Here is a 20,692-nt window from a genome sequence, read left to right as displayed (position 1 = left end):
CCAGTGACTATGGGCCGCAGTCTGTGGCGGTGCCGTGCAATGCTACCGTTCGCCGCAGGTCTTCTCGCAAGCACCGATTGAGAAGATTTCTGGCATCCAACATTCTCGTGTGATGACTCAGTCGCAGACCGGCAGATACATCTTGGCTCTAGACCTGTCTGACATAAGAAGAATAAATAGCTCGACCGGATTCTGTGCTAACTGCACGTGCACAACTATTTCGGGTCACAACTGCTCAAGGTGCGCTGTTAATGTTACATCACGAGCTCCTCACCTTCATACCTGTGACAGTACAAGGCGCCAGCACCTTGCTTCCGTTCATTTACCTGGAAACAGTAACGGCTCTTAGCCTTCCACCCTTATTGAGCTTTAGTCACGAAGAGACTTGACATGTCATACAATAATAATAATTGCACAAGGAACATGTCTGAATGATGGCCACCACTTGACAACTGCCAAACACACACAGAGCGAGACACGCATTATATGTAAAACGACAAAATTAAATGCAAAATAAAATGAAAAATAAAGTTAAGGGAGGCTGTACTGCTTCTGCTTAAAAACTGTTTCTCGGGCGGAATGTTCTGGTGTGGACATATCGGACCCTAAATAAGTGAGGTGTGACGTCAGCAGCAAATCACAACATGCGGTGGGCGGAGAATGTACCTCCAGGTGCGTGGGCGGGTAGGTGCCGCAACGGTTAGCACCTGTCACCAATACTGTGAGGGCTGGGTGTCCTGGGTTCAGCTCTCGTCTCAGGCACTCTGCTTCTTTTCATGCAGCATATTTACAGTGTCTATGCAAGAAAGTTAAGTTGTGTGTGTGTGTGTGTTTATACAGGATAGATTATTATATCGTTGTATTCGTAAGAGACGGAGTAATGCACTTCCAGTGTAGGTATAGCTGCATGATGGTCACACATACAGTTGATGGACACAGACGTGTTCTTGGATTCTGACCAAACAAAAATATGCATGCTTACATATTGATTCTTATATTCTGCATTGCTTTGTTAATATTAGGCTTTCGTCTCCTCCATGGTCATAATGATGATGTTTATGACATTAAAGATTGCAGAATTGTCAATTGTGCGTGAGAGAGAAAGAGAGCTAGAGAGAGAGTTCAGGAGAAAGGTCAGTTCGTTAGCAAGCTTTCTTTATGCTGCTAGTCTCGTGTCTCGTACCTTACGACCTGGCTGCCGGCGGCAAATGACAATAATAACTGCCTTCAAGACCATTCCGTGGAAAAGCTGGCTGGAGTCGCCAGAGGGCGCACAGTCGTTACAGAGTTCACTGCCGGGTGTATCAAGCTGTATTGGGACTATTACCACACAGGTTACAGCTTAATCAAACCTGTCCTCGGTTTTCTCCAAGATCAAAAACCTCCAGCATCGTCTGAGGTAGTCTCTTCAGAAATCTCTCTGTCCGTTTTTATCTGTTTGTGTTCTTTCTGTAAAAGTCAACAGTAAGTTATGTTCCGAGGCGATATACACCTTGCTGCTTCGTCGAGGGACATCAGAGTAGTAGTGGCCAGGTAACCTTGATGTCATTGTTTGTCATCATGGATCTCAGAATTGTGCCACGTAAGTCAGAAGACGCCGATGAAGAACTATTTCAACGACCACTGACAGAGGGCAAACAGTCAACTGCATGCTGAATAGGACATGGCCTGTCGCTGAGCATTAATATTGTAACATCAAGATTGACATGTACCCAGCACGACAGAATGCGCTGTGTAACGACTGCATCCTTCCTTCAGGATCACTGTGATCTCGTGGAAATGAAAGTAACATTTCTACAGATGTTGGGGTACAAAGCATTGTCATGCATCCGGACTTGGCTTGTGCTGATGAAGTCCTCACTGAAGCATCACCACGCCCCCTCACAGCTGCAGGCAGCGGCACCAGGTCTTACTTTCTTCTTGGCATCATTGGCGAAAATGCTGAAAGCAGTCTGCAGCACAGTGACAAAAGGATGGGGAGTCCAAAAGGAGATCCGAAGTTGTTTAAGAAGAGTGACAACGCAAACCTGCAGGGTACAGTCAGGGTTACTCATCCTTACAGTTCAATCTCCGCTTTTGTCCTGTCGGTACACAAACATTATTAAAACAGTATTTTTACTGGACACATATACCCGTGTGTGTGTGTGTGTGTGCGGTGTAAAAGTGTTGTCTTTGATAGTTGTTTTAATATTTGACACAAATACTGTTCATTTTGTGTTTGCAATTACACCTTTGCTCGTTATTTTAGATGAGGCATGAGGTTACTTGCGGGCTACAAATACTCCCGCTAATCGATCGACACTAATCATCCACCTAACTAATTAACACTAATCATCCGAAACAAATTAAAGTCTCCCTCACCCACACACTCGCAAACACTTGTATTCATGTGTAAAACACAGGCTTGGAGGGGAGGGGTGAGGGCAGATAAAGCAGGAGTCAAGTTAATAGCATCCATGGCTGCAGAGAAAGTGGAAGCTGCTGTTGCTGTTTCTGTCACTGTCCTGTGTTTTGTAAAGGTTCCTGTGTTTATTTCAATCATTAAAGTCTATTTACTCACGCAAGTACCATCGATTCTAAACACAGTGGTCACTTAAAAACTCAGCTCTAGAACAACACTTCTTCAGAGAGTGGAGTGAATTATTTCATCGAGCTTTACTGTCGACAACATAACTTGACCTTTCGTGACATTAACCTTTGCACATGTTTACGACCGTGACGTGGCACTTAATAAGTTAGTGAGAAATAAACTGTTAGAAACATTGGGGCAGCACGTTGCTCAAAGTATAAAAGCTGCGATGAAAAAAACTGGCGCAAGGTAGTAAAGCGAACTCGGCAAGAGGTGGCGCCCTCGGCTCAGTGACAAGACACCAGGGTCAGGGGTCACAGAGGCTGAGGCGGATGGATAAGAGAGACACAGTGGTGACACACGGTGGTGCCAGAGTCTCACAAGGAGGCTGCTACGACAGAGACACGTGGTGACACACAATGGTGCCAGAGTCTCAGGAGTCTCACTAAGATCGACGGAGCGACATCAACGGATTCTCAGACGTCAGCAACATCGGAGGGTCCTCCACGTGACAAGAGACTTTGTGTGAAGAGATAAGTGGCGAGTGTGTGTTACACGAGTTGTAGTTGGTGGCTCACGATACCTGCACTAGGCGTAGGGAAGTTAACAGGACACCTAGAGAACGGAAATATTTGGAATTGTATCATCCTGTGAACTGGTTTGAAAATCTTGATTATTAATATCTATTACACTAAATTGCCTTGTGTTCGTTATTGGGCATGCGCGCTGGGGGCTCGGAGTCAAGTAAGTATCATCAGCAATTGAGTGTAAGTGTGTGTACGGTGAATGTCGGTGTGAGGTGGTGGAGGTGTCGACAGCGCCATCGAGCAACGGCAGTCGCAACTTCTGATCATCACGTGCTCATTCCCCGGAGTTCACGACAATATTAATAAAGTAAATTTTGAGGGACAGGCAAGAAATGCTGATTACGGAATAGACAGGACACATACGGGTACATGACAGGACAGACAGGTGTGCTTCTCATCCGTGTCCACTTTGGAGAATTCTGCAAACCTCAGGCTGAGGGTAGACCACTTCCGGTTGATGTCGGCTGTTGATACGAGTAGCATTCTTCGCCCATGTCGGCTCCTACAATACAACAAACAAACGAAAGTGAGTGTCGACTTTGTTTCTTACCCTAGTGAACAGTTCAGGTTTACAAATATCCTTTCGTGGATTTCCAAAGGGAGAGCAAATGAGAAAGCTTTGGCTAGTAAAAACTGCGCTTGTGTGTGGTGTGCAGCCAGGCATGTCTATGTGTGTAGCATGTGTGTCTACACTTTGTAAATGTCATCAACTCCTCTGTCAGTTTTGCTCCTATACAGTCTCCTCTAGGAATGTCCTAATTAATATGCATTTTACAGACTGCAGACAGTTGCTGTCTGTGTTTTTCAGAGGAGAGTCAGTTCTCGATCACCTTATTGCGAGAAAGCGGATTGTGGTGACTGAGAGGACAGGAGGACACTGTACACACTGCAGGACACTACAGCTTGACAGAATACAGCAGGCTAGATAATTGTGTATGTCCAGCAAATAATCTTATAAATATCAACACGGCCCTAAGTGGAAAGAAGGTTGCCTATCCCTGATTTAAAGCTTGATTTAAACTGATTCACAAAATGCTAAGGCAGAAGGAAATGTAATTGTCTCCTGTGGTTAGGAGATAAAGTACTCCCGTCTAAAATGAAAGAAAAAAAATGACAGTTGTCTACAGTGGATGACAGTTCTACTCCAGCATAGAAAGGGCATCGTGGGTATGGGTGTGATGACATTGCGGGATATGGTCAGATGTCCCTGTCGACAAGCGATGACAACTGTCCGAAGTTCGGGAGGGCGACAGGTGATAACAGTTGTCCCGAAGTTCAAGAAGACAACACCGTGCATGTGGAGTGGTGCCTATTGCTTGCAGACATGGGGCAGGTGTGGGTTTGTAGGCTCCTGTAGTGTCTTACCGATGCTGGTCCCAGGCCATGTTGTCGGAAAACAATCTTGTTGTCGTCTTCTTTCTGATTTCTCTTTTTTCATCTCATCGACTACTTGCCATTATCACCAGCTTGCCATCTTCTTTCTTTTTTAGGGAAGGGAGAAAATATTTGGCAAGAAGAAGACAGAAGAATATCTTCTCTAAACTAAGCAACCCTTGGTGTAAACACTTCTCTCCAGACACCTTACTATGCGTCTGTCAGTGCGAATCCACAAATTTCTGTAGTTCATTTCTGTTTTGTCACACGCGCAACGAGAGAGCAACTGCATTATCCTTCGTGTTCTTGTTTATTTGTTTGTGTTTTCTCATGCCTTTAGTGACACTGGTGTCAGCATTTTCAAAAAGATAAATGTGCGAAAATTATTGTAGTGGTTATAATTATAATGTAGTGGTTTCCAGGTAATCAGGGCCTTCGTCTTACTGAGGTTCCTTGATGTCCGCGCGTGTGAATTCGTCTTTTGGGGTGAGCACCACAGGTGCTTCACACAGGTAGCAGGCGGACAGCACACTCTTCGCCCACTTTACACGTGAGGATGTTCACAAGCCTTCTTCTAAACAATCATTATCTGCTTGTCTAAATGCTATTTCTCGCCCTGCTATTGAGCCGCCATTCGATGATGTCGGTGCCACGTGCAAGAACGCGTTTGCTGCAAACATGAGAGAGAAAGAGAGAGCGGTGGCCGAACAACGACAATCGCCAGATGTGAAAATCAATCTATCAGACCATCGATCTGAGGGCAAGAGACAACATGTGATGAAAGCGCCCTGAATGCTGACGACAATGCGGTCAGTACATGGATTGAACTCGACACTGGATGTTTAGCGCGCGGAGGGCGGAGGCGGAGGCGGAGGGCGGAGGCAGGAGCTGCCAGACTGCGCTCAGCCGCTGTAGCCAGACACACAGGCAGCTACCACAGGAAAACAGTCATCTTGGTGGCTGGTACATCTAGCCAATAGGTCTTTTTCTTGCATGTCCCTGCTTGCAGACCACACTGAGTCGGGTGCAGCAGTTGGTGCTGGCCGTGTCTTGGTGCCGCGATGAAGACGTGTGAGTGGTTGTGCAGGTTCCTGGAGCAAACAACGGGACAAAGCCAGCAAGTGGAGCGACAGTTGTGACTATGAGAGGAGTGGCAGAGGCAGCCTGTGAATGTGATCATGAGAAGTGTGACAAGGGGCAGTCTGTGAATGCGATCATGAGAAGTGTGACAAGGGGCAGCCTGTGAATGTGATCATGAGAAGTGTGACAAGGGGCAGCCTGTGAATGTGATCATGAGAAGTGTGACAAGGGGCAGCCTGTGAATGCGATCATGAGAAGTGTGACAAGGGGCAGCCTGTGACTACAAAGGCCAAGGTTCGTACCCGGACAGAGGAAGACGTAGAAGGCAGGGGCTTGCTGTCGGCTGTCGCTGGTGGAGGACAAGGCAAGAACAAGGTAAGAACAAGGTAAGAACAAGAACAAGGTAAGAACAAGTAAGAACAAAGTAAGAACAAGAACAAGCAAGAACAAAGTAAGAACAAGGTAAGAACAAGGAGAACAAGGTAAGCTGATGGCTCTATGGCAGTTTACACGAGGACATCCCGACTTCTCCATTGAAGCTGCTGTTTGAAAAATACTGACAAAATATCCTGCAAGCCACACTGGTGAGATAAGTTGTATATATATACTATTTACTTTGTTGTCAAGTTGCTATCTCTGACTTACAGTACCCTGACGACATACCTGTCTTACCTACATACAGGCTAAGTTCCTATACGGGACTAAATTATCAATATTCCAGAAATCATCTTGATAGTTTAATAGCCAGTGACTTCCAAGAGTGAGACTTACACAGATTTTGAGCAGTCTTTGGTTCATGCCATAGTGATGTCCGTTACTTTCTTTTTCCTTTCTGTCTTTAACCTCTGGTCACATTCACAAGCTGATGTCATGTCTAAAGGTGATCGTGATGATAGACTCCTCTTGCTTCCTTCCCTCCCTTCCTCCCTCTTGCTTTCCTCTTGAAACCAGCAGTCCGTGACCGTGTCATAACACTTTCTCTCCCACAAACTGCTGCTGTCCGTTCACTACGTCTGTGTCGTCGTTCATTACGTCTGTGTCGTCGTTCATTACGTCTGTGTCGTCGTTCACTTTACGTCGTCCGTGTCGTCGTTCATTACGTCTGTGTCGTCGTTCATTACGTCTGTGTCGTCGTTCATTACGTCCGTGTCGTCGTCGTTCATTACGTCTGTGTCGTCGTTCATTACGTCTGTGTCGTTCCTCACAAACATTAACGATGGTCCCATATCAACTTTAGCGTTTTGTTTGTAGGTAATGTAGGTAAAGGTGACAACAACAACAAACCTGTTCGTGAAGCGTGTAATCTTGCCGTTTAGATACGTAAAGTGAAGTGACTGACCCTGTGTTAGTAAACAAGACTGAGGGATAAGCTTATAGTGGTAACATGTCATGACAAGACACAACTACATGGTCACAACTCTCTTATTGTGCAGAATGGCATGTCAGTGACACACACCCTTGTCATCACCACACACCTGCTACAGGTGTCACACCTGGTCTCTGTCACAACAGAGGACAGAGAGGAGAAGAGAAATCACAGCGTGTGAAAGCTGTCGACAGTAACCAATACCAGGGTTCATCGGAACACAAGTCTGTTTAGTGTTAAGGCCCAAAAGCAAAACTCTCATAAAATGGAAAGAAAGAAATCTTTCTCCTTGTCGCCACAAGTCACCAACCGTTCCAGTGTTATCCCCAGTTCTGTCTCTCTAAGGATGGTCGCTGACTGTTAGACTAATTGGCTGAAGAGGATTTCGTCCTGTAATAAGTTGCGGAAGATGCAGTTTCGGTCAAGAGAGGCTGTCAAATGAAGTGAACAGGCAAAGTTCTTGTTCTGAATTTGAAATATAAATTACCTGTGCATAGAAAGAAGAACAGACGCATTTGTTTTAAAATCGTAAAAAAACCTGAATTTTATGTAAAAATGAAAAGAGGAACACAAACCTTTGTAAGACTTGTCATCTATTGTCAGGCTAGTTTTCATTAGGTGGAGTGCGAGGAATGAGATTAGGGAGGTGGAGGTAGATAAGAAAGCTGTGTGCTGCTCCAGTGAACTGTAACAGGCTTGTAGTGTGCATGCCATTCACCTCCACAATAGCAGTCGAGGCTTTGATAGACCGACTGGCTGCGAGATTAGGAAAGTTCTACAGAAACTTCACACTTAATCAGGAAGAGATTTTATCGAAATGTCCTGAGTGTACAAGTCACCTGGAGCAATTCATTGATACACTTATCAAAGGATACAAGAATTGTGAGCGTGGACCTCTGTCAATTAGTGGGATTAACGGGTGGAACGTTGTCAGCCACATTAACCCTCTTTATCTTGAGGTCTTCAACTGGAGTGTATTGTGAAGCTTTCAGAGAAAATTCCTCTTTATGTGTGGGTGTCCTCCGCCAGGTCACTGGCAGTGTTTGGCCATTGTTACAGACCACTAAGTCTGACAAACTCCATCACTAGAGTCAGTCTGACAAACTCACTGACAACAGACATTCTTCAAGCCATGAGCAAGAAACATGATCCGTTGAGTGAGCGCCGCTGACTGTCACAAAACTTTCCTGTTTGTAAAATGTTCTTGTGGTCTGAACATAGTTTGGTAACCGAGATGACTAATGTCAGCCCAGTGCCGTGGAGTTTGTCTATATAGCACTATACCTCATGGATAGACACATAGTATTTCAATATTAGGATGTATTTATTGAAGTCTGACACGTAGCCGGAGTCTGTCTACATCTCTATGATTTAGAAATTCAGCGGGAAAAATAAAAATGTCCCAGAATGTCATAGGTAGTTTGACTAAATGAAATTAAAACTGCCTTCCAGGTGGTTGAAAATGTACTAAATGCGCAATCAAAGTAGTGAGTCAGAAAAAAAAACATTGTTTGTTTGTTTATTTATTTATTTATTATTTATTTATTTATAGTGGATTCGGCGGATTACTACGATAAGCTCATCTGAAAGACCAGCGAGCACAAAAGGATGTGACAGGTTTGAGTGCCAGCACGAGACCATGATCGCGGAGGAACACCCCGCTGCCCTGGTGTCCGTGGTGACCACAGTCATCGCCGGAGAGATGGCCTTGGGTCTGGCCTTCAACATCGGGGTGCTGATGGTCAGCCGGGGGAGGCTGGTGAAGGGTGCGGAGCACGGCAACACCTTCCTGGCCTCCCTGAGTGCCGTGGACATCGTGGCCTGCCTCACTGCCCTGCCCTTCACCATCGTCTCCGCCCGCCTGTCGCGCTACCACAACAACCTCATCTTCTGCCTCTTCTCCGAGGGCGCTGTGGCGCTCAGCACCACGTCGTCGTCGCTCACCTTGCTGTGCATCACCCTCGAGCGCTACCAAGCCGTCACCAGACCCGCTCATCGAGGCCTTCTGTCCTTAAAGCCCTTTGTCTTCCTGCTGTTCATCTGGATTCTGTCGGCATTTCGCCTTTTGTGCGCCCTTCATCCTTCACCGACAGGATGCTTTGAACAGGAAAGAAATGTGTAGCTTACTGACCACGACAATGAACACGAGCTTGAACGAAGCTCTGAACACAAGCAGCCTCGGCTTTCAGGGCCCCAGTAACTCCAGTGAAGTGGAGTACAACCAGACAATAGTAGAGTGCTTGTGCGCCATTTCTGAAGAAAACGATACAGACATTGACGACAAAGTTTGTTTAGTTTCTTGCAATATGGCCATTAACTCTTCCGGGTACCTGCGTGCTTATGAACTAGTGTATGTCATGTCTTTTACTGTCACTGCCTGTGCCATGGGTCTCTTCTACCTCTCCATCTTGAAAGTGGTGAGACGACGCCTGGCGGCCAAGGAAGCAGTCGCCTCTCGCAAGACGACTCTGATCACAAAAGCATCTGCCCCAGGGCGAGCCACATCTCACCCTGGTGGTGGTGAGACCTCACTGCTACCCACCACCCGCGCACAACCAGACCCCAGTAGCAACAGGCAGACCACTATCTCTACCTGCGCATGGTCAACGAGCACTGGGGTGAAAGGTGAACAGAGTTCACAGAAACAACAGGTGATGCAACCATCGACACTAATGCCGTCTGTCTATCAGACACAGTCGGAAAGAGGGATCCAACCCTACGAAATACATGAGACCCAAATGAGCAACAAGCAACGTGTCATGGATGGTCACCCTCATCAGGGTCAGTCTATTGAAAGTCCCACCCGAGGCCCCCAGATGCCTCCAGAGGACAGGCCTCAAGAGCAGCAGCCAAGCAGCTCGTATTGTGTGGAGGGAGAGCCGCTTAGACCTCAGCAAATAAAAGCAGAGCCAGTTCAGGAGCAGGTCGTTGACTTGGGTCAGGAGAGGAGGATCCGATGGTTGTCTCTGGGATCGTGTGCGTCTTCTTGCTGTGCTGGGGGCCGCACGTGATGCTGACGGTGCTAGAGATGGTGCAGCAGGACTCCCTGCAGCTGGAGGCCGCTCACCTGGTGACACTGATGCTGGCCTACCTCACTGTCGTCATTCACCCGCTCATCTACGCCTTCTCCAGGAAGAAGTTCCGTGAGTCGCTCGCTCGCCTCTGGCGCCGCTTCCGAGAGAAACGCAGGCGACAGGCGCACGTGGGTCCTGCCTCCTAAACAACAACAACAACAACAACAACAACAACAACAACAAACATCCAGGTCTTGACCCTGTCTGCTCTTTGACCTCCCAACTCTTGGGTGACCACTTCATGGATTCTTTCCAAGAGAGCTCTGCCATGGAGCTCGAAATGCCCGATCCCTCGCTTGACAACCTTGTGTTGATCTCTCAATCTTTATTTACCTGACAGAAATTACAACACCGACAAAGAAGTGTTTATTTTTGTGTCTGTGTATCACTTTGTAATCAAGATAGACTGAAGACAACATCATTGAAGAACATCTTGTGCTTTGCTGTGGTGCGCTATTCATTTCAACAAGTATTTAACATCAGTGGAACTCATTGCTACAGTAATTACAGTAATTACAAATGTTGTCTTGCGCCTGGTGGTAGACCAAGACTCAGTATATTTGTAGAGCTTTACAAATGACGAGGCTTCACCCTCCATACCACAATGAGATTAAATGTAGCAGTCCACTCCACTAGCAGATTAACGGTAGATACTGTGATGTATGTTACTGTATTATCTATCATATCTATCACATCTATCACATCTAATCATCTGATACATCGCTCAGTGTCTGGAAGTGTGGTGTGGATGCTACGTTTGCTTTCCGGAACACACTTTGTCATCTGTGGCCACTAGGTGTGACTTCTGACTACATCTCTTTCATTAGACAGCTTTCTTCTTTAGAGTTATCAATCGTTAATTTATATTTTGTTGTGCATTGTGTCTGCGTGCTTGTTGGTGTGTTCGTGAAGACATTCTTGCCTGTCCTCCGATGTGTCCTGCGCCTGTTGACAGAAGTGTTGGAGTCCGGCTGGTGCAGGACAAAGGTGCTACAGAAATGTGATTATTAATTTTGTTAAACTTGATCATATTATTGTAGAGGTTACTCAAATTCATTATCGGTGCCGCATGACTAACGGTTGTCAGCAGTAAGCAGGGAATAATTCCAGATGGCAGTATGAGGGCTAGTATACTTCATTACTTTCCTTTGTTGACCTTTTATTTTTTATGTATTCTTTTAGAGAGGCTTCCTGAAGATGGTTGCTTATCAGTATGTCCGTCATTGTAGATGTAAGTGCTGTTTACAAAAGATGAAATACATGCTCAACTCACAAGCGTAATAACTCAGTCAAAGAATTCACTCACACAGGAAACAAGTAAATATTTCTTTCCATCTAATTAATCTGAATTTTAATACCTGACACTAACTCTTTAACAAAGTTTCAAATTGACAGCAGTTATTGGTTTAGTAATTTAAAGTTTGTTTGTTTGTTTGTTTGTTTGTCTTCTACAAAATGAACAAGCACCCTCTCAACTCATCTGTTCGCCCACCCTGTCCGAACTAAATTCGCAGTTGTTAAAGACAAGTTGACAGATGACTGGAGTCCTTCCTTGTTGCGAGAAGAATTTGCATTTCACAAACAAAGACTTACAGCAGACTGAGTGCACCTACTTCAAGTCAAGTAGCAAAGTAACATTCTGTCCACACGAGCAACTGGTTTGTTGAATTCGTCTATAAGGTGGTAAGAACGGAAGTGAGCAACTTAAGACTGAGTAAGATGTACCCGGTGATGTCCATCATGCCATGAGACCATTGTGTCAGTGTGATTGTGCATGCTGCAAGTACTCAGGAGGTGGAACAAATTGTTAACCTTAACCTATGGCTGTCTTCACGACCTTGCGCCTGTCTATCTACAAGAACTCATTCGCTGTTACCAACCCCAGCGGAACCTTCGTTCAGCAGCACACTTCAGACTTGAACGACCGAGTGTTCAGTCAGGGAATGCTAACAAGAAGACTGCGGGTTTCAGATCCTTCTCCAATGTAGCCCCGCTTTTGTGGAACTCGCTTCCCCTCTCGACCAAGGAGTCTGATAGTATTGCATCTTTCAAGAAAAATCTTAAGACTCACTTGTTTAAACTTATTTGAAGTTTTCATTTGACCTGCAGTTTGGTGGCTGCTGGGATCACCGCGCATTGAGCGCATCTTTGTGATGCGGATACTAGCGCGTTATAAAACTACATCATCATCATCATCATCAACTGCACAAGTATCAAATACTAGGATGAGGTCATGTCTGTACAGGTGTTGCTAGCACAGGTCATGTCTGTACAGGTGTTGCTAACACAGGTCATGTCTGTACAGGTGTTGCTAACACAGGTCATGTCTGTACAGGTGTTGCTAGCACAGGAAGGGCAACAGTCAACTGTGCGGCTGCTGATTGTTCACACCTGGATGGCCGAAGTAAAATTGTGGAACTAGTCAATGATTGGACAGGTGTGGGCCATGGGCATCGGTAATTCAGATTAATTAGTGTTTGTGTTGTGTACAGCAAGCTGTAGGTGTAGAGAAGTCACGTGATACGGGGAGCAATGGAGGTGTATTATGCACACTGAACAGAAGGAAGAAGCTCCGTCACAATGTCGCCAGAGGAGGAAGCAGACGTCACGTGACCGCACGCTCTCAGTTGCAGATGCAGTGGGACGGTGGACAGTATCCCTTCCTGCAGTTGTCGCTGCACCATTCCCTCATGATGTCGTCATCTGCCCACTCCCATGCACCCCTGCACCCGGTGCTGGTGTCTGGGGAGGTTGACGTGGCGGCGGTGGTGGTTGATGTTCTGGAGACGGTCCTCCTGCTGTACTTACTGCTTGCTTTCGTGTTCGTCACTGTGGACGCCGCTTGAGTCACTGTGCTGTCAGTTGTAGTGTGGATGTTGGATCCACTGTCGCCTCTAGCAGTGATGGCGATGTCCACGCAGTTCACAAACTGCTCCTGTGGTCCACAGCCAATGCAACATCCATTGTCACCGCATCCCCAGCTATTGCCTGCAAATCACAGCAGATAACACAGCAGATAACACAGCAGTCAACAGATAACACAACCGATAACACAACCGATAACACAACCGATAAGTCATGACCATATTCTAGACAAAAGTATAATCATTGAATCGTGGATTGACTAAAACCCTGGCCTGAGCAAGAAATAACTTCGATGACCAAAATAAACAAGAAATAAATGTGGTGTGGCTACTTACAATAACTTACAAAAGAAGAAGTGTGATATAAAATTATTGCAATGTGGTCAAAGTAACTAGCTGAGATGGGGGAAATGACAATGAGGAGGAGAACGGCGATGATAATAATGATATGTCGACAACAAGTCTTAAGTCACCGACGATAACACTTGCTCACAGTGCGACATCAGAAGACGAGATCACAAGCAGGTAGGCAAGAAAAAATGTCTGACAAGAAACTTGTCTCTCTCTCTACGCTGATGCACAGAACAGCAAAGTATAAACAAGAGTAACAGTCCACTAATCGCAGACAGCCAGTGCAAGCAGAACATGTTCACAGTTCACACGTGGCATTGTTGTGGTGCTTGTTGTTGTTTACCTGTGTTGTACGTCCACTGCAGCACACACTGAGTGCACGTCACATCCTCCGGCAGCTGCAGCCTCACGTGCTTGAAGCCCACAGTGTTGTCGATGTAGTGCCGCTCCCCCGACACCTGTCCGCTCGCATCCACCACCTGAGGATGGAAAGATGGAGGGATACCCCGTGTAGCATGCAGTCACATAAACATGCTGGGCTGATATAAGTAAGCAAACATAGTTGACACATTCAAACTGAAGCACAAAGAAAGGAAGAAGCTTAGAATCTTAAAAAAAAAAAAAAGAAGTGAAGCAGATGTGAATGAAGAAATAGGTAATAACATCATCGCTAACCCGGATGTGAAGCTACTCACAGATTTGCGCAAACGTACATTGTGATCACAAATTAATATCATTAATATCATTATATACATCCGTGGTCTGATCGACAAGTTTGAAGATTTTGTCGAATAATGCATTTGCTAAGACGTTTTGTAGACAAGTTTGCAGACCGCAGGCTGAGAGAACATTGGCTGCTGTTGAAGGAAGTGTGTGGTGCCAAGTACTGTCGCTGTCAGTGGCACTGGTGTCAGTGGCACTGGTGTCAGTGGCACTAGCTGCTGTCTACACTACATCACAGCCCACAGAGGCCCCGGATGTTTGCTGCTGTTGTAGAGAAATGTCAAGATCCGTTATTTCCTCCACCGTGCATCGATCTGGACTCCGACAGACGATCAACCGACACCAGCTACTTGTGGACGTCCGTGGCTTGTCTGAGTGTAGGGATCTGTCAATGTTGCCAGTCACCTGCTGTCCTCATCCACTAACTGCTGTTTGTCACGACAGAGTAGAAGTAGCCCTGTAGTGCCCTCATTTAACCTCCCACCCGAAGCTGAGCAGACGTGCGGTCAACGGACCCCGTGTGGAAGGTCACATAGCGGTACAGTCATTGTCGGCAGGTAGGGGACGACCTCTGACCTCTCACAGACAGGAAGGGTGTAGTGTCGGGGAACATCCCGGGTCCTCAATGATGGCCGGACTGGCAGGTCAGAGGGAGAAAATGTTCAGGAAATGTTCTGTGATAGAGAGCCACAAAGAAACATGACCTGTTGTGATACAATTGCTAGAAACGACAGATTCCCGAACTAGCGGCAAGGAGGGACAACCTGAGAGCAGGACGAGTACATCGACATGTTTTCAGTCTCAGACTCATCACAACAATGTGGACGAGAGCCTGGATCCTGAAACTGCACTCACTAGAGAGATGTGAGTAGTCGGCTTTAGTCCATTTGGCGGCAGATTATGTCCAATAAACTGTTCAGCTCGGATTCTATGAAACTTAATGGGGTAGGTCCTAGTGACGTCACAGACAACAGTGGAGGTTAAAAGCTTTTAGTCGTCTTTGATGTCGGCGACATCCGGGTAACCCCGGGACCACTAAACATTTCACCGCGGGCACAAATTAAGAGCGGCGGACGGGGAGTGTAAAGAGAGAATTACTGCTGTTACGGGTGGAATGATCCACTTTAATAGCTGACCATTGAGAAATTACGAGAAAAAGCGAAGACGGAAATCGCTTTACAAACAAAATGCAGAATCACAAACGATGGAGATGGCTTGTAGACAGCTTGTCGCTACCTTCAAAAAGCTCTTTTGTTGGTGGGAAAGCGGAATAATACCCTGGGTGGGGACAGCACACAGAGAGTGCTATGCTACCCCTCATTGGTGTGGTGGAAGGGGCCACAAGATTTTGTACGTGGAGGAGTAAATAAAAATATGTATAACAGTATATAAAATATAAAAAATAAAATAAAATATGTGGTCATTAAGTGGCAGGAAGAAATAACAAAGAGAAGGAAACAAAGAAAGAAGGTAGTTTCTCTGTATTTCTTCTCACCTGCAGCACGAAAGAATCGAGACATGTCTGGGTGGCCTCTTTCTCGAAATTATTGTTTGGACAAAGTTTGAAGGTGAAGTAGCCCATGTGATTGGCCGTGATGTCAACGGTCACGTTGATGACGTCAGCCTGGGTGTAGGTGCGGCTGATGACGCCTGTGGAGTACAGACCTCCAGCCTCGTGAGGCCGAGGGGAGGGCAAGTCGTAGGCGTCGCCACACACTCCGCACTCCCCCCATTGACGGTCCACTGTTGCTGAAATTCACAGGACACAATTCTAAGACTTACAACTACTCGAGGAAAAGACTGGAGAGAAAAAATAAACAACATTTACTACATCAACAACAACTGGAACTGTCCTTGAGTGACATTACATGATACTGTAACAACAACAATCGTCTGTGAGCATGATGTGACACTACATGATATGACACTGTATGATATGACACTATATGACGTGACACTACATGATATGACATTATATTATATGACATTACATGATACTGTAACAACAGCAGCAATCGTCTGTGAGCATGACGTGACACTATATGATATGACACTATATGATATGACACTATATGACGTGACACTATATGATATGACATTATATTATATGACATTACATGATACTGTAACAACAGCAGCAATGGTCTGTGAGCATGATATGACACTACATGATACTGTAACAACAACAACAACCAACAGCAATGGTCTATAAGCATATGACACTACATGACATGACACTACATGATACTGTAACAACAACAACAACAACAACAACAACAATGGTCTATAAGCATCACCCAGTGTCGGACAGGGAGTCGGGTGAGCCTGTCAGCAGTACAGTGAGGGTGGACTGTGTCGGGTGCGCTGTTGTTGCATGTGTTCAAATAACTGTGAGATGTTTCTACAGATAATGAAGATTTGTTGTCATGACTTAGTTTGGACTCGGAAAGTACGAGCGCAGCACTTGTATCTAGAGGAACACGAGAAGCTGCATGAAACGAACTTTTTCCAGAAAACTGAGAGAAAGCACGATTTTTGTAAAGTATTTCTGTTAGTCAAGTTCTTCCTGTGCAGTCAAGTAAGTCAGTGCTGCCATGACTTTATTCTGTTTCATATCAGTGTTATATTGATACTGTGAGTTACACCCTGAGATTTGTGTTTATATCTATATCATGGGATACAATTCGTCGTCTGTCATACAATGTTAGTGTCATCTACGAACTGCTGCATTATGGGTTCGATATCTATTATAATTACTTGTGGATTGCTATTTTTCTGCTCATAATTGCTACAATCTTTGCAAATAAAAAACAAATTTGGAATTTGTCAGCGCTTCTTCTGTTCTACAAACTTCTAGAACTTTGGCCTGACAGAGCTTCTCACAAAAACCATTTTGTTTTCTTCCTTATTTCCTGCGTCTGAAACACTGGACCTCGTCTGTAATCAGCTTTGTAAACCTTTTAATGACATTGAAATGTTGAAATGTTGAAATGTTGACAAGCTTTGCTCCTTCCGCTGACCATGCTGCTCTCAGCTGTGTCGGAAGCTGTTCATGTTTTGAAAGACTGTCAACGGCGGCCTCAGCCTCCACATGGCGGGTACTGCCAGTGCTTCTGTCTCTCCAATCCCATAAATGGAATGCACCGGGCTCTGGAATCCTCAGAGCAATTTTCATGTCATTTCTTGTGTAAAAATGTTATTTTGATTGAAATAAACGGAGCGTGCCGCTGGGCATCGTACCCGCCGACCGTTACTTGCGACTAATGAAGTGGAAAGGTCAGCGCACTCAGCCTGGCAGCCTGACAGACAACAACAACAAGGAGGCCAGACATTTCTTGATGACAGACGATGGCGGCGATAAGCATGTTGAGCATGTTGAGCAACGACAGCGACTGTTTGAAGTGAATACCTCGCACACCCTGACAAAGGTTTAGAAGGGTGCATTCCTACACCCGTTAGTCACGTGGCCAAGATTTGTGTGGCGGATGTTTTGAGCAATGTTTTTTTGCCGGTTGACATCTTGTATGTCATGTTGTATGTCATCTAGTATGTCATCTAGTATGTCATCTAGTATGTCATCCTGTACGTCATCTTGTACGTCATCTTGTATGTCATCTAGTACGTCATCTTGTATGTCATCTAGTATGTCATCTAGTATGTCATCTTGTATGTGCATGTCTTTGTATGAACTCTTGTGGTGCAGCCAGACGTAAGACTTAGCACGGAGGCTCAGGAGGCCACCCACTACCTGCACTGACACCCGATCTCGTCAAGCATGCCAGCGCTTAACGTCTACCCGCTCACTCGTGGGTACCTTCAGTCGTGACCGCCCATTCCGTGACACCTTTTGTTACGTTCTACAAGACACTTTCTGTTTGTCTCTGGCGCTCACTGTCTCTACCCGGAATGAGGATCGAGTAGCGCATTAACCGCCTTTGTTAGCCTGGCTGCGGTAACTATTGTTCTTAATAGCATCGCTAATGACATGCAGACAGGTGTCACTGTACTGTAGTCATGGTGTCTCCGGCATGTCACGTGACGATTGTCTCAGCTGATGAGGACGTTTGTGTCATTACTAGTCATGTCCTGTACGTATCGCTTACTGCTGGCAGTCATACACCTGCACGATGTCAGTTGTCACTGCTACTTACACCTACACGGTGTCAGTTGTCACTGCTACTTACACACACCTACATGATGTCAGTTGTCACTGCTACTTACACACACCTACATGATGTCAGTTGTCACGGCTACTTACACCTACACGATGTCAGTTGTCACTGCTACTTACACACACCTACATGATGTCAGTTGTCACGGCTACTTACACACACCCACACAGTGTTAGTTGTCACTGCTACTTACACACACCTACACGGTGTCAGTGGTCACTGCTACTTACACACACCCACACAGTGTTAGTTGTCACTGCTACTTACACCTACATGATGATGTCAGTTGTCACTGCTACTTACACCTACATGATGTCAGTTGTCACTGCTACTTACACCTACATGATGTCAGTTGTCACTGCTACTTACACCTACATGATGTCAGTTGTCACTGCTACTTACACACACCTACATGATGTCAGCTGTCACTGCTACTTACACCTACACAGTGTCAGTGGTCACTGCTACTTACACACACCTACACAGTGTCAGTGGTCACTGCTACATACACCTACATGACGATATCAGTTGTCACTGCTACTTACACCTACGCAGTGTCAGCTGTCACTGCTACTTACAGACACCTACATGATGATGTCAGCTGTCACTGCTACATACACCTACACAGTGTCAGCTGTCACTGCTACTTACACACACCTACATGATGATGTCAGTTGTTACTGCTACATACACCTACCTGATGACACTCAAGCGTCCTATAATACTACAAACTGTACTACAAACTGATGGGTGAGTTCCAGCAGCGGTCTGCCTTCTAGTTTGTTACTATAGCAACGACACTAGTACTCCACGGTCAGTGATGTTACTATGTTCATACTGTAGTGACGTCCGTACGTTCCTACCTTTAGTGACGTCGCTATGTTCAGGACATCCACTACTGAACCTATTTTTCTGCTCAAGGTAGTCACGACGATGTAACATTGCTTTGAGGACAAACAGTGGGAACATGACACCTGACATGACACTGACACTAGGCTGGCCCACTGAGCACAATGGGTGTCAACCAGCTGGCCTTGAAAGCGGCTGTTTATTTCGCTGTTGTTTTATTTCTGATTAACGGTGACACTGCTTTCTCAGGCAACACCTTGCTGCTGAGATCACGTGACCTGAGTGCGGCATGCATACCGCGGTGCAAGTGACTTTGTCTGTGGACAGGATGTGTGTTGGGTGCGGGTGGACTGGAAATCAGACACGCTTGTGTGTGTCATGCAATAATTGCAGGAACTGTGACCTACAGTCCAGGTGAGAGTAGTGCCACGTACCCCCTACGCGGACAATGGGGGGACCAGACAACCTTGTGTTTGCACCCTGTGACTAAGACTATCATCGTTATCGCCGCGGTATGTCCTCACGCCCACCCGGTAACTAGGATGTTGATGACTGTCAGCCCACGACGTGCGACACCCACTTCCTGAATCCTCGTTCACTTCAGGTTGTTCACTTGTCACCGTCTGTGAGCGGCTCCCCTCGTCTCTCACTCTCTCCTTACAAAGCTGTGGAGCAGCTCTCAGCTCTGTGTTCGCTGCACTCGGCGCACCCTGGACGGTCTGCTAACAGTTGATACCGATAATATGAACAAGAGAAAACAGGGATTTCATTGTGCAGCGTTGTCATGACAATAAACCAGATGACGTGGCCTATGCCAGTCCTCACTTTTCACAGTTTTTCAAACTCGGAATTGTCTTATTCAGTCTTTTAGAGGGGACTGTATTATTTTCAGATTATTTTATAGTTTTACTTTCATCTGCGATTCTCTAAATTCAGATTTTCTCAACAAAGTTTTTTTTATCTTTTTCATCTGTTAACATTTGTTTGTTAGTTGTTGGTTTTTGTTTATTTTTCTGTAATCTGCGTAAATGGATCAGATTCGTTAATAACTGTGTCTGTCCGACTGCCTGACTACGTCCGTGACCAGTCATACCCGGACACTCACACCCCTGTAATAATACCTGTAGTAGACCGGGGTACAGTTTCTGACAACTTGGAGACTTTGAAGTACACGTCACCTGAAGCAGGAAGTTGATTCACCAAGAAACAACTTTTCATCCAAGTGTGTCAGAGACTTGTCCTTTGAGAGGACGATGCTGCCCTTCTCTCTGTTCCTCAACGCAGCGCTGAAGTTGTGGGGTCGGTGTTGTGGGTGTTATTATTATTATATTGTATTTGTATGTTCATGTCTTACGGGAACTTTCCGATTCTCACCTGAAGTCTAATTCTAAAGACAAGAAGAGAAAAGAGTTGAAAGAGTCATCAACACCACACACTGGCAGTGGCGGGAGATGGAATGACTGAGTGTGGACAGGCAACGACTACAAGACTTGCAGGACTTGTTGCCTTTATTGTCCTGGGGCTAACGGCGGTTGCTCACCCAACGACTCTCCGTCACGCACAACCACGGAGTGAGACGCCAGCAACATCACTGGAGGCTCCAACATGAGGAGGGATGGTGACCCACCCATGGACTATGGCTGACAGAGGACTGCAGCATTCACATCAACACTTCCATTCAGT

The 20,692-nt window shown here is 45.8% G+C and overlaps 2 protein-coding genes across 2 annotated transcripts in view; one reads left to right on the top strand and one right to left on the bottom strand.

Annotated features, from left to right (window-relative positions):
- Positions 1-2,839: 2,839 nt before the first annotated feature.
- Positions 2,840-11,444, top strand: LOC112567009 (probable G-protein coupled receptor 22). The gene is made up of 4 exons (XM_025243442.1): positions 2,840-3,682; positions 3,965-5,996; positions 7,044-9,094; positions 9,908-11,444. Exons 3-4 carry the CDS (start codon positions 8,616-8,618, stop codon positions 10,194-10,196), a joined length of 768 nt encoding a protein of 255 aa, XP_025099227.1. The 5' UTR covers positions 2,840-3,682; positions 3,965-5,996; positions 7,044-8,615; the 3' UTR covers positions 10,197-11,444.
- Positions 11,445-12,134: 690 nt separating this feature from the next.
- LOC112567008 overlaps positions 12,135-20,692 on the bottom strand; it is a 14,838-nt gene continuing 6,280 nt past the window's right edge. The window contains exons 2-5 of the mRNA XM_025243441.1: positions 16,106-16,133; positions 15,484-15,737; positions 13,609-13,744; positions 12,135-13,038 (exon numbers count right to left, since the gene is read on the bottom strand). Coding sequence (XP_025099226.1) covers positions 12,674-13,038; positions 13,609-13,744; positions 15,484-15,737; positions 16,106-16,133 — 783 coding nt within the window. The 3' untranslated portion in view covers positions 12,135-12,673. The remainder of the gene's footprint in view (positions 13,039-13,608; positions 13,745-15,483; positions 15,738-16,105; positions 16,134-20,692) is intronic.

Source organism: Pomacea canaliculata, linkage group LG6, assembly GCF_003073045.1.
Source record: "Pomacea canaliculata isolate SZHN2017 linkage group LG6, ASM307304v1, whole genome shotgun sequence".
In the NCBI taxonomy this organism is placed as follows: Eukaryota; Metazoa; Mollusca; class Gastropoda; order Architaenioglossa; family Ampullariidae; genus Pomacea; species Pomacea canaliculata.
The sequence above is the reverse complement of the archived record's forward strand: the minus strand, read 5'-3'. Positions and strand labels throughout refer to the sequence as shown.

Bases quoted from the DNA above. Each gene is read 5' to 3' on its own strand.
- LOC112567009 (XM_025243442.1), top strand. From the start codon at position 8,616: ATGATCGCGGAGGAACACCCCGCTGCCCTGGTGTCCGTGGTGACCACA. The intron at 9,095-9,907 runs GTAGCTTACTGA...AGCAGGTCGTTG, and splicing joins TTTGAACAGGAAAGAAATGT to ACTTGGGTCAGGAGAGGAGG.